Source organism: Propithecus coquereli, unplaced genomic scaffold (genome assembly GCF_000956105.1).
Source record: "Propithecus coquereli isolate 6110/MARCELLA unplaced genomic scaffold, Pcoq_1.0 Scaffold339, whole genome shotgun sequence".
Lineage (NCBI taxonomy): Eukaryota > Metazoa > Chordata > Mammalia > Primates > Indriidae > Propithecus > Propithecus coquereli.
Genome location: NW_012149052.1, coordinates 1,708,450 through 1,725,894, shown reverse-complemented (window position 1 = coordinate 1,725,894; position 17,445 = coordinate 1,708,450). Strand labels below are relative to the sequence as shown.

Here is a 17,445-nt window from a genome sequence, read left to right as displayed (position 1 = left end):
TCTGGAGGAGATGGGGCGGCCTGCTGGGCTCTGGGTCCCAGCCAGAGGGGCCCGCTGTGCTCGGCAGGGACTGTCACCAGCAGCCGTGGATCCCCGCGTGGGACCGGCAAGGCACCACTTCGTCAGCAGCTTCTTTTACTGTTAGCCTGGGAATTTCTGAGCGACACACACATGGAGGACATCTGTTTCCCGTGTTCTCCCTTCAGAGCAGTGAAAACGAGGATTTTGTTTGAGAAAGGAGAAGAGGAGAAGCCAGATATGAGCTCAGTGTTTTGAGAGCCTGGTCATGTTTCTGTATCTGCTGAGTTTGCTCCTGTAATATTTACTCCTTGGACACTGATTCTTTTTTTTCATTTCAATTAAATGAATGTCTTAGGCAATTTCAACTCAATAGCTCCCCAAGCCTAGGACCCTCCCGTGAGCCACAGACAGAGACATTTTATTCATTTGCTTCCTGGACATCACCACTGAGATGCTGGCCGCCTCAAGCCCAGCGTGTCCCCTACCCAAATGACAACATCACCCCTAACCCTGGTCCTCTTCTGATTTTTCATCCCCTCTTTCCGTGAGATGAAGCAGCTAATCTCAAATGACATAAAACATTTTCCACATCGTATGAGGCCTCCTTGCTCTTAGAGCGTGTGCACCATGGAGGCAGCTGAACGGGCCCATTGAATGCCCACCCGCCCATGTAGGAGCCTATTTAGCCAAGCCGGGGGCGGGGGAAATATGTGCAAAGCTCTGCTCTTGCAACATACAGATGTTAACAGTATACAAAAAGTCATTCATTTCATATTCCATAGTCCAGTAGAAAATTTTATGTAAATGAAGGTAATCGATTACCTAATACTTGCCCCTGGAATGTTCTCTGGGGCCTTGGCTGTCACTCTCTCTCTGAGCCATCCTCATAACGACTTGTGACCAAAGAACAAGCCCTTGTCAGGCCGGTCTTTTCCAAAGTGACTTGACTGAAAAACTTTTCCAGATAATGGAGGATAAAGAAACACAACCATGAAATGCAACATGTGATCCTAGATTGTGCTCCAGGTCGATAAAGGACATTCATGGAACAATTGGCAAACTTTGCATGAGGTCTGAAGATTAGATAATAATATTACGTCAATGTTAATTTCCTCATTTGGATCATTATACTGTGATTATGCAAGAGAATGTCCTTGATTTTTAGGAAATCACACTGAAGTCTTTAGAGATAAAGAGGCATTGTGTCCGCAACTCTTAAATATTTTAGGAAAAAAGTAAATGTGCGTGTTGGTATGCGTGTGTGTTCAGGTATTTGTATGCACACTCACGGAGGGAGAGGGAGGAATGATAAAGCAAGGTAGCAAATTGTTAACATTTGACCAGTCTTGGAAGGCATGGAGGAAGCCTTTGTACTATTTGCCCCACATTTTTTTCAAGCCTTAAATTATTTCAAAATAAGTTCAGAAAAAAGACCTTGATAGGTAGGAAAACTAACCAGGAGGAACCAATGACAGAGCGGAGAGATTGGAACTTGGAACACTTCTGGGCCTCTGGTGTGCAGTCTGTTCCCAACTCAAGTCCTATTGTTGGGTTTCCAAAGAGCGTGAGCTCTCGCCTTCTTTCAAATCAGATTCCCCCGAACTCCCCTCACTTGGCTAAACAGACAACATGTCTTTTTCTCCTGGCTAAGTTCCTCTGGTTACCCGAGAGGTCATGTCTATATCTTCTCCCCAGTAGCCTATGTAGAAGCTTGCATTCCTCTTTGATATTTCCCTGGGATCCACTTTTTCTCCCTACTGGAAGAGCCAAAGGCTGCATTTACCCATTGCCACATGTGTCAGTCAGAATACATCTGTCGGTTATGCTGCAGTAACAAACTGCCCCTAAAGTTCAGCTCACTTAACTTGTTGATTGCAACTTAGGAGTGGATCTCTCACTCGTGCTGCGTATCTGACAGAGCGTGTGAGGGCATCTCTGCTCATTGCAGTCACTCGGGACGCCATCTTGTCTCACGGGGCCAGAGCCACCACGGCAGATGAAAGGCAGGGTGGTGAGTTACTCACTGACTCCTTAAAGTTTCTCCCTGAAAGAAACAGAAGTGACTTCTATTCACATTACATTCCTCCTGAAGTCCAACCCTACGTTGAGTCTGTGAGGAGGAGAGGCAGAAATGTATTTGTAACATCCCTGGTGATTGTCGCGGCACTAACTCCTAGCAGTTAAGTTGACTTTAGGAGTTAAATGCAGGCGAGCAGCAGCAAAAGAGGCATGCGCCACAGGAAGCGGGGATGCTGAGGACCCGGGAGCTGGAGTTAGAAAGACAGCTCCGCCCAGGGTGGCCCGAGCAGCTCCTCCTCTGGGACTGCTCTGACCTCCCTTGTGCTCCCACTGTGACCCGCTTGGGCTTCTGTCATCGTGCCCTCGCTTTCTTCTGCCCTTTTTTCCTGTGACTTTCTGTCCGTTAGATGAATTTTATATGCACCACAAATGTCTGTTCAATGCGCACATCAACAGAAGGCACCTGTTATCCGCCAGGCACTGTGCTAGCTTCTGGGATATAAGGACAAATAAGTCACTGTAGACTCTGCTCTTGTGGCATTTCCTGGTTTGTCATGAGGACAGAGAGGAAAACGGCTATTTTGCATGTAGAGGGTAGAGCCATGCACAGCTGACCTATTTGGGAGGAAAGAGGATGGCCAAAGGAGGGGGGCAGTGGGAGATGGAGTCATGCTGTCCAGGTTCTCCATTCATCATCCTCTCTGGCCGGGAACAGCACACATGGTGCACAGTGCACTAGCGGGCAGCATCCGAAGTCACGGTGCTTAAGGGCTGCAAATGTGTCCTGTTTTTGCAAACAAGAAATATTTATTAGGCATCTGCTACAATAACAAAGGCTAATTCTACTTACATTTGAGTAGTACTTTGTAGTTTATAATTCAGGTTTCCCTGAAAATCACTGGCTCATCTTACAAATGAGGACACTGAACGTCCCAGCTGCAATACTTAGAAGCCAGGGTCCCGATTCCTGATCCAGGGCACTTCCCACTAACCCATCCTGCCTATGCCTTGTTTGAGACACCGCCTGCTGAGGGTCCCGCACAGTCTTGGGGAAGAGTTTTTGTGATGGAGTTTTTTTGGGATGGATGTGGGGCTAAGTCATGTGGATTTAGTCTGAGCCCTTGGTTTTTGCCTTGAGCCAAGTGAATCTATAAGATCCTCATTTTCTCTGGCTTCCTGTTGGATGATTTCAAGGATGAACAATGCAAGATAAAAGCAGCTTTCCAGGGGTGGGCACCATGTACGCTTGAGGAGATCACAGCTACCAAACAGATGCTTTGCTGACTCACAGCTGCCAGTGAACGGCCAGCTCTGCAGGGTGATGTCGTTGCCACGAGATGCAGGGAGATGGGAGAGGGAAGAAGAGGCCGGGTCCTGCCTCTCTCTTCGGGGTTTGTTTATCTGCTGCAGCTGGCAGCCAAGGAAGGGCTGCTGAGTCTCTGGGGCTGACACGTGGGGATGTTGTGGATGCAGGTAGCCTTATCATTTTCCTTTCCTAAGGTTTGGAAGGAGTTCTGGCCTCCTGCTAGCCTTGCATTGATTAAACAAGATAATGTAGGTAGAGCCCTTGGCACATAGTAAGTGGCCAATAAATGGTAACTGCTGTAGTCGTAATAATTACATAGTAGCGACCTTAACAATTACTGTAATAACAGAGAAATAGTGTTAGGGCAATAATTACTTAATAATCATGGTAATAATAAATATAATCATATCGTAACAATCAGTGGTATGGGGGGCAGTGGGAGGGCTCCACCCAGTGGCAGAGTTTTCATCAGCGATGCCTGATAACAAAGAGTGGACTGTGTCGAACTCTCTGTACTTTCCCCTGATTTTGCTGTGAACCTGACACTGCTCTAAAATGTAAAGCCTATTAAAAATTTTTTTTTTAAATAAAGGAAAGAACAAAGAAAGACTAACGATTAGTTGGTATTTTTGTTTTTCAATTCTCTAAAGACAATACTGCCCCCCACTGTACCCAGCGTGGGCCTGCTTCTACCACCCAACCCTTGGTGTGTCACTGATAATAGTTACTTTCAAATGGCTCCATGGCCATGCAGATATTCAAATGAGCAGCATGCAATGAGGAAGTAAACTTCCCCGGTAGGATGCCAGTTCCAGTGCTCTTTATTCACCGCCGGGTGTTGCATGCTGGGGAAACCGGCCCCAGGGCGCTGCTGGGAGCGGGAGCAGGTCTGGGGCGCGCTCTGCTCCGAGCCAAGCAGCCCCGGCACCCAGCGAGCTCTCCCCGAACTCGCAAACCAGGTCCAGTCTCGTCCCCAGTCACCCCGGGTCGGCTTCCTTTGCCCGATGAAAGGTTCTCTTCTCTTTGATAGGACAACGCCCAGCTGATCAGGGAGGTGGAAGTGGACAAGGTCTCCGTGCTCTCCGGGGACCAGGTGGAGGCCATCAAGCAGCTGTGGCAGGACCCGGGAATCCAGGAGTGCTACGACCGCCGGCGCGAGTACCAGCTGTCGGACTCTGCCAAGTAGTGAGTGCGGCCGCCGCCCGCGCCGGCTCGCGGGGGATGGTTGCAGCACGCGGGGCGCGGCGAACACCACCTCCCTCCGCTCCTCCGTCTCCCCGCACCTCCCCGACTTCCTGGGGCCGTCTCTTGCCGCCTCCTAAAACCCTTCGGCCACTGTCTCCCCAGGTGTCTCTCCTTGCCGACACCCACATGCTCTCACTGTGTTTTAAACCTGCCATTTTCAACGAGAGACTCAATCAAACTAGGGGTTCCCTTGGGGGGACTGATCTCATTTGGGGTGCTGAAATTATCTGATTTAAACAAGGAATGCCCTTGCTCTGGCTTCCACTTCGCTCCTCTCCATATCCCTCTGCCTTTCTGGTCTCTCCATCAGAGAAGACTGCAGGTCCCGTCGCCCTAACGCCTAAAATCAGCGCTCAGGCCCGCAGCGCCGCGGCCGGCAGTGCTGGTCTGGTGCTGCCCTCTAGTGGGGCAGACGGGCACACACAGGAAGCTCAGTCTGACGCCTTTGTTTGTCGACCTCCTGCAAGGGTTTGGATCTATAAAGCTCAAGTTCTAAATCATTGGTCCCTGAAGGTAAAAAGATTTCTATTTAGACAGCCCTGCATGCGAACTGTCCCGAGGCAATGCCTCCTTCAGCCTGGTTACTGGGCATATAGTTTGATCACCGGTCCTTCCTGAAGAGGTGATGACTCCTGCTTCTGGAGCTGGGCCCTTTCTAGCCTGCCCCGTGTCATCTTCCATCCTCTGAGAGCCCTGAAGTCCTGTCCCGAGACCCACCCCCTTCCCTTCAGGTGCTGCCACCGCCCTCTGAGCTGGCTTGGATGGGTGGTTTTCCTCCGTTATCTAGAGGAGACAGTGGGGACAAGGAAGCCACAAACGTCCCCTCCTATGCTTTGGACGGCCTCCCTTTGGTGTTTGTCCCAGGCTGAGAGTTTAATGTCATTAATCCAGGTTGGAATATTTAGGTGCAAAAAAGCATCAAGGCAGGAGAATAAAAGAAAACACAGTAAGGAGTTAGATCAGCATAGAAAAGAGATGGAAGGAAGAAAATGTCCCCAGGAGGAGGGAAAACTGCCTTTGACAGCCTGAGGAGCAATGACAGCTGAAAGTCAGAGCCAGCATGGCCCTTCCCTGAGCCAGCCTGGCATTGCCTGCTTCCGAAGGCCCTGGGGATTGGCCAGGGCTCTGATGTAGATGCATTTGGAAAAGGCCCACCGAAATGCTGCGGAATTCATGTAACCCTGAGAGCCGGGCACGGCCTCTGAGAGGGGCGTGGGAGTGCCTGGGGTGGTGGCCCAAGCTGCCACAGAGAAAGTGGCTCTCGGAAACCCATACAGTCCCCCGACCTTCTGAATAGGCGTTCACAGACTTCCTCTGTCTGGGTCAGTGATTCTCAGCTGCTTTGCTAGCGACGTCTGCTTATTTGGACATGCGCCCATTTCACAGAAGTTTGATGAGTGCTTGCGATATGCCCGCCTTACCACGGTGGTGAGGGCTGCAGGTACAACCATCCCTCCCTGCTCTCAGGCTGGGGGAGCAAGACAGGCGTAAATCTAGGAGTCACACATCAAAGTACAAAATCGAAAGAGCCGTAAGCCCTGCGGTGGTATCTGGGCAGCGGGGCAGGTGGTGGAAGCCTGACCCAGTGCTTTGCTTCTGGAGCCACAGGCTGTGTGGTGAGCAAGGTTTGCCTCCAGGCCGAGCTGCACAGCCCCTGACATTGGCCGTGCTGGGAGAAGGCAGGGAGCCCTCCAGCTCCAGCTCTGCTGGTGGCCAGGGCCTGAGTTACAATTATTTTACTAAAAAATGCCTTTGATATAATCCTTAAAGTTTTTTAAAAAAGCATTCTCTTATTTTACTACAGAAAAAATGATATATTTAATATATGGCAAAAAATAATCTAAGGCAAATTTGGGGTTATTTTAGGAGATGTTTAGTTTCTCAGTGTCTTTAACAGGAAAACTTTTGCTTGTTGCTGTTATTTTGAATTTCCCCTTGGCCTGTTTTTCGTCTGTATATTTTCGAGAAACTCTGTTTAATTCATTGAGCCAAGAGCATCTCCATTACATAACGTCCTCGGATGAGGGCGCGTGGGAGGGAGAAGGGCCTGTGGCGGCAGCAGGACAGATGGGGACTCTGAGGGAGCCACTTCCAGCGCCCCAGTCCCTCCAGCCCCGCCATCTCCCTCAGAGGCCGACTGGATGTGAGGGGACTGAGAACCCCGGAGGAGGAGGATGCGTGATCCGCACATTCCCAGAAAGCTCAGGACAGCGCTTCTCGTCCTGTTACCTTCACAGCAGTCGTAGGAAGGGTGGAGAGGCCTGGCCCGGGGCTGGCTGTCAAGAACGTCCTTGATGGAATGCATGTGTCTGTGGGGGGATCGCCGTGAGTTGGGGGTGACTCCCCTTGAGGAGGGTGGACACTTCTCCCTTCCCTGGAAGGAGGCTCAGCGCCTCGTCTCTGATCCCGCAGCTACCTGACGGACATCGACCGCATCGCCATGCCGTCGTTCGTGCCAACGCAGCAGGACGTGCTTCGCGTCCGCGTGCCCACCACTGGCATCATCGAGTACCCGTTTGACTTGGAAAACATCATCTTTCGGTGAGACTGTCTCCCCGACGGGGTCCATGAGGAGTTTGTCTGCCCAGGCTCGGAAGTCTGCAGACGGATTCTTCAACTTGTTATTCCTGAGCAGGGAGGGCTTGTGTCTCTTTGGGCAGAACGATGTTCTGTGCCACAGGGTGTTTAGAACTGTGCTAGGTCCCAAGTCCTGGAAGGAGAGGAACTCACCTTCCTATTACCCCTAGAGAAGAAGCGTTTCCTTGCTGGAAACGAGAATAACTCGTACGTGAGACACACACACACACACACACACACACACACACGCGCACACACACACACACACACACACACACACACAGGTGTGTACTTCTGCACTCTACAAATTGAATATACTTATTACTGACGTCTTTTCCTTAAAGTTGAATAATATTTCTTCTCTTCTGTTTCCTTCTCCAAGATTTATCCTTAGAGAAAGGAAACTAAGAATACAAAAATGTGTATTAAAATTACATAAAATAACATATACAAACTACTTTCAGCTGTGTAAAAATGTATGCATCCCCACTTACAGGAAATACTTTTGGGATGACTTAAACAGAACTTCATTGAATTTAATTATGGTAAAAAATGAATAATAATATGGGGCACATACGTAGCACTGCGGATTTCAAAGCACTTTCATATCCATCATTTCCCTGCTTCCTCCTCTCAACTGTCACACATGCTTTTCTAGTGGAGACAGCACAAGGCCAGTCCTCCCAGGTCCTGTCTTGTCCGCAGTTACGTCTCAGCGCTTCTTCAGAATTCTCGTGTTGCGGGTCCTCTGGTCCAGCCCCTCAGTAGATGTCCCGTATCTTGGTTAGCAGACCCCTGATTTTAACGGTAGCCCCTGTGCCTGTCCACCCATGAATTTATCTAAACCTTTTCAGAATCAGCTGCTGCTGGCAACTTCTAACACCTCGGACAGGGGCTCCCAAGGGTTTTGTTTGTTTTGTTTTAAAAAAGACTTTTATTTCTTGTAAGTTTATCTTTCTTGGGCTTTGGCGAATGGGTTTTGCGTTACTTTCTGGAGTCTGGCGATCAGGTTTAACATTATCAGCCAGCGACATCTGTTCTTTCACAGCTCAGAGCACCTCCCCCAGTGGGGTCTTTCTGACAGAAGAATTCTGAGCTTTGAAACGGAGGCCTTTATAGAATGGCTTCTTCAGCCCAGCCTCCTGACAATTGCATGTCCCTTTCCAGCTCCATCTCCTGCGGTGAGGAGGCACAGCCAGCCCGAATGCCTCACTGCAGGAGTGGCTTCGTCTCCAGGACATGGGTCAAGGACAGGGGTAGATTGGTTTTCTTTCCGGCACCTTCCTGGACGCAGTCCTGGGGGGTTGGCCTGTGTGCCACCAGCCACACTGGTCCAGTGTCTTCAGGGATTGGGGTGTGTGTGTGTGAGGGGCGAGGTGGGGGCGAGGTGTTACCTGGCAGCTCGTGGGCTGTATCTGCCCACGGTGGGTTTTCTTTGGCCCACTCAGTGTTACAAAAATTTTGAGCTAACGTTTAAAAATGGGGAGGTTTCACCTAAAGCACTTGATACCTCGTTTCTCCTGAGAAGCCAGAGGACCCGGTTGTAGTGAGCCTGCGTTTTGCGTGCAGCGGTCGGCTGCATCGGCCCTGGCGCCCGTGCAGGGGGTGCTTTTGTGCTTCGGAGACGTCCGCTTGGCTCGTCTCCATCAACTGCCTGGCCCCTGGAGCATTCCGGCTTGGGATTCCTGAGCTGTGACCCCTGGAAATCTTTCCCCAAAGACACAGATGAAGTCTTTGGATTTCCATACTGGGCAGAGGACACTTGCTGGTCTTTATAGGGAAGAAAGGGTGGCATCTATTAATACAGAAAGGATAAGTGGATAAATTAGAGGAGCCATGAAAAGAAAAATCGGCCCAGGGACTAAAGAAAGCTGGGGGGACCTGGGAGGTTGCTGGCTTTTCCGTCCTTTTGTATCTGGTGCCCTGGGACTCTACGGTGGTTGGCACAAAATCCACGTGTGGATAGCTTTGTTTTCTGCCTGGACTATTGCAGCAGCTTCCTAACCAGTGTCCCGGAGCGGGCTCCACCGAGTCGCCTTTGCATCTGGCTTCAGGCGCTCGGGCTACGTTCTGTGCCTCCTTTGCTAGGCAACATCCGGTGGTCCCACGTTGCCTAAAGCAGTGGTGTTCAAACACTGGAAACTTAGGACGCCTTTTCACTTTTAAAAATTGTTGAAGATCCCAATGAGCACTGATTTCCGTGGTATAATGATTCATGTCCTGGAGGGATCTGTGTTTCTATTGAACAGGATGGTGGATGTTGGTGGCCAGCGATCTGAGAGACGGAAATGGATTCACTGCTTTGAGAGTGTCACCTCCATTATTTTCTTGGTTGCTCTGAGCGAATATGACCAGGTCCTGGCTGAGTGTAACAACGAGGTACGCTGTGTGGGGAGCTTAGGTAGCTGCGGAAGCCAGAGACCTATTTCTGTGGTATCCAGGTCAGGCGGTAGAGCCTCTTCCTTAGCCTAAATAGTCTTGCTACTCAAACCCTAGTCTGTGGACTGGGTGCTTGTGAGAACTGCAACCTCGGTCTGATTTAGTCCAGACCGACTAAGTCAGAATCTACATTTTAACAAGATCAGAGGAAATTCAAATACATAAGAAAGGTTGAGATCACTAGCCAGGAACCCCAGTTCTCAAACTCGGATGCGCACTGGGATTCCCTCCGAGCCTGAGTCCAACCCTGGAGATTCTGATTTAAGTGGTGGTGGGTGTGGCCTGAGCGTAGTGAGTGTTAAAAAAACTCGCCAGGTGAATCTAATGTGTTGCTGAGGTTGGAAATCACTCAAAAGCAGAGGTTCTCCTCCTTGGCAGCATAGTGGAGTCTCCTGGGGAGCTTTTGAAAAATGCCATCTCTTGGACACCATACTAGAGATTCGTATTTACTGGGTTTAGTTTGGGAGTTTCTTTTCCAAGCCCCTTGGGGATTCTAATGAACAGCCAAAGTTCAGCAACACTGTCTCTAATAAATGTTATCTGAGCACGGGCTTCCCAACCTCCACCTGCCCATGGCACTCCCAAATTCAGTCCCTAGTGGAGTCCTGGGCTGCTTGGGATTGCATCCGCCTTCACTTCCCCTGGGAGGGACTCGCTCAGGGCAGCGGGGACTAACCCAGTGTCCCCTCAAAGCTGCCATAGCACTGGCTCGTCCAAATCCATTAGCTGGATCTGCCCGGAAAGTGAGGAGAACCATCACTGTTGCTTCTTTGTGAGGTTGGGGGTGGTTTCTATGCAATACTAATGTCCTCCCCGTCATCTTTTCCCTTGAACTTGCACAAGACCTCTTGACCTTTTAAAAGATATCTCGTTTCCAGGGCATGAAAGTGAATCAATAAAGAACTCTATCTAGGATTAGGCAATAACTGTGAACAAACTGTGTCTTGTATTTCTTTTTTTTTTTGAGATAGAGTCTCGCTCTGTTGCCCAGGCTGGGAGTGAGTGCCGTGGCGTCAGCCTAGCTCACAGCAACCTCAAACTCCTGGGCTCAAGCGATCCTCCTGCCTCAGCCTCCCGAGTAGCTGGGACTACAGGCATGCGCCACCATGCCCGGCTAATTTTTTCTATATATTTTTTAGTTGTCCAATTAATTTCTTTCTATTTTTAGTAGAGACGGGGTCTCGCTCTTGCTCAGGCTGGTTTTGAACTCCTGAGCTCAAACAATCCTCCCGCCTCGGCCTCCCAGAGTGCTAGGATTACAGGCGTGAGCCACCACGCCCGGCCATCTTGTATTTCTTGAGAGCAGACTTTTCCCAGAGGAGCCCAGTTATATTACCTAATTAGTGGAGGATTAACCCATTTACTTGTATCATTGTGCGAAGAACAGAAATCTGCTGCCCAGCTCTCCGAAGTGGGGATTTTTTTTTAAATAAAAAACATCCAGTTATCAATATAAAAAATTAGTTCCAAATCTGTCTCGAAATTATTTGTGACATTTCTCAGGAAACTCAAAATATTAGTCAGGTGCACAAGGGACCAGTATCTTAGCCCAATATGCTTAGAAATTAAACATTTTCTCCTCTCCTAAAAACCACAAAGTATTTTGAGAAAGATTGAGTGGTTGCCACTCCCGACTTTCCCCCGCTGGTTGTGGATTTGTATTGTATCCACTCAGTTTGCTGTACAGGAAATTTTTTTTCAAATATTGCGTGTCCTTGAAGATCATTATAGACAAGATCACAATAAATTTTAAAGAAGCTTTTCAAACAGGTGATGGGTTGCTTCTCTGGTAATATATTCCGGATCTCAATCCCCAAAATGTCTTAATTGGAAAATGAGCCCAGGTGTCTGGGAGTTGTAGGGAAATAGAGATTTATGGCACGTCCTTCTGGAACATGTGCACTGAGCTTTGAAGTTTTCCAGCCTGATCTCTTCCCTTCCTAAAGGGAAGTTGTTTCTTTCCTCCTAAAAATATTTGGGAGAGATCAGAGTGCTATCTAGAACAAGTATTGTCACCAGATAAGATTTGTATGTGCCCTGTCTGCTCTCCATAAATTAGGAGCATTTAATAGTTTCTTGCCTATGTCTAATGTTTAGAAATTATTACTGTCCTTCTAGATAATCTTTACCAGATCCCACTATTACACAGGCTGGGGAAAGTTATTTAAATGTTACGAACAACAGTGTGCTCAGCCATCAAATGGGGACACTGTCATGCTTGTAAAGTGTGGCACAGGGTAGGCTTGGGAGCATTGGTGGTCGTCTCTGCCAGCGGCTAGCATTCCTCCTTGGGCAGTGGCCCGGCTGGAAGAGCCTTCCTTCCTCCCTCCCTCCCAAGGCCCAGGCTGGAAGCCAAGCCAACTGAAGTGGCCATCTCAGGTCTGAAGCTGGGGCTTCCCCACTCGGTAATCACAACAATTACATGACACAGAAAACTTTTGTTAAATGTGGGTATGAACCTTCCTTCTCCAAGTTGCATTAAAGCTTTTCTTATTTCCTTACATATGTGTCTTGGGCTAGAGAAGAGTTGGGGTACAACAGGCGAGGGGACCCAGAAGGGGTGATTAATCAGAGGGAGGGGGAGGGGGCGATCAGAAGCAGGAGGCCAGGTGCTAGTGGGCAGATGTGCTCACCAGCTTCAGCAGAACAAGGACCAGAGACTGCAGCAGGGCGACAGGATAGACCAGTGATTTGGCATGTTGTTTCCAAAGTATTGTTTTGTTTCTAGTTTATCTTAAGTCCCTTGTTTCTCACCTAGAACCGCATGGAAGAGAGCAAAGCCTTATTTAAAACCATCATTACCTACCCCTGGTTTCTGAACTCATCTGTGATTTTGTTCTTAAATAAGAAAGATCTTTTGGAAGAGAAAATCATGTACTCTCATCTAATTAGCTATTTCCCAGAATACACAGGTAAGTGTTCATCTTGTGGGCAATGTTTCTGTGTCGATCCTGTCCACTTCCTGGGCATCAGTCCAGAGGGGCCACAGCTCACAGGGGCTCCCTGAGCTGCCTGGAACAGTGTCTGTCACCCTGTGAACGGAAGGAAGCTCTAGCTGCACCTCCTGTGTTACTGCCTCAGCACCTCCACGCTGCCTCTCAGTGCCTGGAGTACACGTGCTGGACCCCTCTCGCAGACTCCAGTTTGTTCTCCAAGACTCCACTGAGGGCTCCGCTCCCCTGGGAAGCCTTTCTGACCCTCCCCTGCCCTTCTACCCCACAGCAGGGGTGCCTCCCCGTTCCCGTAGCTGGCTCCCCTTGCTCTCCCATGGCCCTCATCACGCTGTGTAGTATATTATTGTTATGCACAGCTATCTGCTTGCTCAGCATTCTGCCCAGTCAGCTCCTCAAGGGCAGAACTGTGCCCCATTTATATCTGCAGCCCCTGAGCCAGTCCTAGGACCTGGCGCTTCTTACGTGCCGGTTAAAGCGTGGCAATCGCCATTCCCAGACACGGGGCGACTCTCAAGTTCTTTTTACGTAACCTGTCCAAGGCAGAAGGGTTTCGTGCCCTACTGCTAATTTATTTCTGGTACAGGAGGTTTCAAATACTGTGAAATCTGGCATTGATATTTACAGGATTAGAGCCCTCAAGCTTTAAAACCAACCTAATAATGTTAGTTCCTGCATTCTTCCTTTTCCCTCTCCCAGCCCCCATCTGTCTGTCTGTGTAAGTTAATAAGGGTTACTTCTCTTCAAGAGTGTTCCAAATCAGAAAATTAATTTGGGTCACTATTTTTAAACAAAGCACCTTAAAGTACAATTTTTTAGATACCCGAGGACACTTTAAAATACTGCTATTTTATGGGTTCATAATGAGATACAATAAAAATAATGTTCCAGGTAAAATATTCCCTAGAAATAAAGTAAGATCAAAGAAGGATCCCCAATAAGAACAAGAGTACCTTAAAAGTGGTTCTTGGGAGGAAATGGTGAGTCTATCTTTCTTATTTCTCTAATTACACTTGTGACTAGGACCAAAGCAGGATGTCAAAGCTGCCAGAGACTTTATCCTGAAGCTGTACCAAGATCAGAATCCTGACAAAGAGAAAGTCATCTACTCCCACTTCACGTGTGCTACAGATACAGAGAATATCCGCTTTGTGTTTGCTGCTGTCAAAGACACGATTCTCCAGCTCAACCTGAGGGAATTCAACCTAGTTTAAAAGCTGCTGCGCATTCCTCCCCTGTAACAGAAGACACGGTTTGCAAGCTCTTCTTGTTTTATTTGCAAGTGCTTCTGACATCGCCTGAGCCAGCCCCCTGTGCCAGGAACCAAGGACATCATGCGGATCACAGGGAGAGAGATGGGTGTTAGGACTTGGAAGAAATTTGAGTTTACGAAAATATTTAAGTCTTTAATTCTCAAGTTGTTTTTATAATTCTTTTCTTGACTTTCGTGTCAAGACACAACTCTTACAGTTTGTGTAATCTTTGAATTTGGTACTTTATAGAATTTTTAAAGGCCACCGTGATTTACTGGTTTTTTTAAATTAAATTTTAAGTGTGTTTAAAAATAGCCATTTAAAAATTATGTAACAGAGGGGCTGGTTAATTTATAGATCACGCCTGGAGACCTCTAGAATTAATTTGGGTGACTTTTTTTTTTAAAGAATATTAATGGATTTGAAGCTTTTTATTAAATCTTGTAATTTAGAGACATTTCTAATTGAGTGTTTTTCTCTCTTCATGCTGAAGAACTCCTTTAATATGCCACCAAAGATTTTTTTAAAATGGTTGTGTGTTAGTTAACTTTCTAAGCCAAATTAATGAATATATCAGTATATCTAATTTAGTTTTGCCACATTTTGATAAGCATGAAGCCAAAGTTGACATGTGGGCTCTCGATAGCATATATGTTATGCTGAAAAACGTGTATGTATGCTTGTGTGTGTGTATATATATTTTTTCCCAATGTATGTTGACCAGGTCTTGTAAACTTAAGAAATGGCTAAAAACCCAAATTGTTTAACAGATGTTATGTAACCCGTCCCACAATTCTGATGGCCACTACAGATTGCTATGTTTGAATGACGTATGCTGTGCCTTTCTGAGGAGGCTAAGAATATACCACTCTGCTATTAACTTTGGATTATGTTGTGTTTCTTATAGCTCATGGTTGATTAGTAGTTCTGCTCCTAAAGAGAAAAAGGCTGTGGTCTTAATCGTTGGTAATGCAGAAACAGAACTAAGTTTCCTCCTTTTGGGGCAAGTCTGTATTCATCATGTTATGTTGGCGCTCCCTTAGTAGCTGGCTGGGTAAAGCAAAAGCAGAATCCTCTGGGAAGCACTGAGTGCTTCAAACTAAGGGCCCAGATGGGTTTGTTTCTGCCTTTTATTTGAGGATACACACACACACACATTTGGGGATTTAAGGTGTGATATATCTCTTTGAAGTCAGTCTATACAACGTACCTGGACTGGTTCCACAATGCATCAGCATTCCTATAGCTGCCCTAAGCCTTCCTTTCAGCCAATTACTGGACTGTCAGGTTCTTATTCTGTGGGAACAATTCCAAATGTGAAGCTCTTAAAGAGCATCAGTGCTGGGAAAAACTGAAATTATGCTCATCTGTAGTGATTCTATGATAGCAACGTTAAGCTTTAAAAACGAATTCTCACTCAAGAGATAAATGCAATAGCAAGAATTTTTGTGGAACCTGACAAACCAATGTTAAAATTTGTCTGGAACAGTCAAGGTCCACGAATAACCAAGATAGTTTTGCACAAGACAACAAAGGGATGGGTATGTGGCTCTTCAGGATATCTAGAAACATAAACAAAAAGACAACTCCTCCCTCCCAATGGGCTACAGTTATGGCCAATTAACATACGAAAAGGGCTCAACAGAATCCGGTAATCAGGGAAATTAAACAATATGGAATCCTGTTTTTTATTTCAAGTGTTTTCTAGCATTGAGTTATTGGTTGACATTTAAAGCATAAAAGAAAATGATGGCTTTCGATTACTCTAGTTGCACAAGGGTTGTCTGGAATTAATCATTCAAAGGGTGGTAACAATAACTTATTTTCTTAAGTCAAGGAAAGGCTGAATCCTCCATATCAGAGGTGAATTAATTACCTCTGCCAATACTGATTCTGTGGGTAGAAAATTCTCCGCTAGCCTTTCTTTTAAAATATACTCATTACTTACTGAGGAAATGAGCCATTTGAAGCTTTCTTAGATTGACAGGCACAGCATTGGTAGTTAAGAATTCACTAAGTATTACCACCCAAAGCTTTTAGTCAGCAATAATCATACTGGGCTGAAATGCTGTCTGCTTTGACTGAAAAATTAGGATCTCAGGCAATGTGTTAGTTATTCACATTTATTTAGGCCCCAAGGAGGGTACAATTTGGATAGGCAAGCGAAGGCCATTGATATTATTTCTAGTTCTATCCCAACACTAAAAACAGAAGCACACTAAAGATCAGAAATCTTTGACTCAATTTATTTGAAAAAGGCATACATGGTTAAAAAGGGCAGTCATCTTACCATGCAATCCAAATCTACCAGTATCAAGAAATAATTATTGTTTAGAAAAAAAGTCATTAGTGAGCATAACCAACCAATGTTCAGGAAAAAAAAAAAAAAAAAAGACAAGACTAAGGTCATTTTCAAGAGGAAGAAGTTCACTATAAACATTTGTGTTTATAAATTATCTTATCAGAATGCACAAAACCAAGGCAGAGACTGTGTAACAGGCAACTGTGTGGAATCCACATACAAGAGAGGTAAGGAACAGAAAAGTGAAGAAAATAGTGCAGCGATGCAGAAATATTTATAAAACTAATTATCATAACCAATGACCATATTTTCACCACAGAATAAGCATTCCAAAGAAGCACAGACTATTTGGTCAATATAAAAATTAGCAAGAGAAAATATTTTTAAAGTGCACCTTTCCTGAAAAATTCATTTTTATATGTAATACACAGTCATATACAGAGATGATTTTAAAATGTCTTAACAATCTATCTGACCTTGTAACAAGTCCCAGATACAATTTCTAATAGTTTGTGAGTGTGAGTATAAAATCATTGATACTGAGAATATTTCAATGCAATCAATCTATGCCACATTTTTACTTGAATGTTTTCCAGTCTAAGAATTGGGAACTTTGGGTAACCAACTGAACACTGGAAGTAGATGGCCTAACAGAAATGTTGGGGTTTTCCAACATGTTCTACTTTAAGTACACTTCTGATTATTAGAAATTTCATTATACCAATCTCATAGGGTTTCTTGTTACAAGGACTTCACTAGAAGGAACACATTATTAAGGTATCAGAGTAATACTAAACGAATGGTTCAGTGACAGACAGGGATTTTCTATCATAGCAGTTGGATATCTATCATAGCAGGTGTTAATAATACAAATTAATTTGTATATGTATAAAGCAATAAAAACTTTAAAAATATACCCTGTCAACCTATAAAATTTGAAGATACATTTCTCATGTAGTTCTTTGGGTAAACAAAATTATCATTTTTTTGAAAATGCCATAATGCTTTTAAAAAAGTAGAACTAATCCATAATTCTAAAGAAAAATATTTTTTTTAAACGACACAGAAGAAATTTATTTTACAAAAAAGGAAATAAAGTAGAAAAACGTTTCAATTAAAGAAACACGAGTGAGGTTTGTAATAGAGTAGGAGTCAGCATTTTTGCAATGTGCTGGCCTTGCTTTTCAGATAGCCCTGAAACAAATACTACTTTAGACCAATTGTGACAGAAAGAAAAGTTGGAAAAAAAGTTTGTACAAATAGCCATATTGGCCAACAACTGAAAATACAGATTACAAGAATCATGAAATTTTAACTGACTACTCCTAGCCT

General features: G+C 45.8%; 1 protein-coding gene across 1 annotated transcript in view; it reads left to right on the top strand.

Annotated features, from left to right (window-relative positions):
* GNA14 (guanine nucleotide binding protein (G protein), alpha 14) overlaps window positions 1-14,145 on the top strand; it is a 181,342-nt gene extending 167,197 nt beyond the window's left edge. Inside the window, exons 3-7 of the mRNA XM_012650659.1 lie at window positions 4,377-4,531; window positions 7,004-7,132; window positions 9,418-9,547; window positions 12,366-12,519; window positions 13,582-14,145. Of these exons, the coding sequence (XP_012506113.1) occupies window positions 4,377-4,531; window positions 7,004-7,132; window positions 9,418-9,547; window positions 12,366-12,519; window positions 13,582-13,772 (759 nt within the window). The 3' untranslated portion in view covers window positions 13,773-14,145. The remainder of the gene's footprint in view (window positions 1-4,376; window positions 4,532-7,003; window positions 7,133-9,417; window positions 9,548-12,365; window positions 12,520-13,581) is intronic.
* The last annotated feature ends 3,300 nt before the right edge of the window (window positions 14,146-17,445 follow it).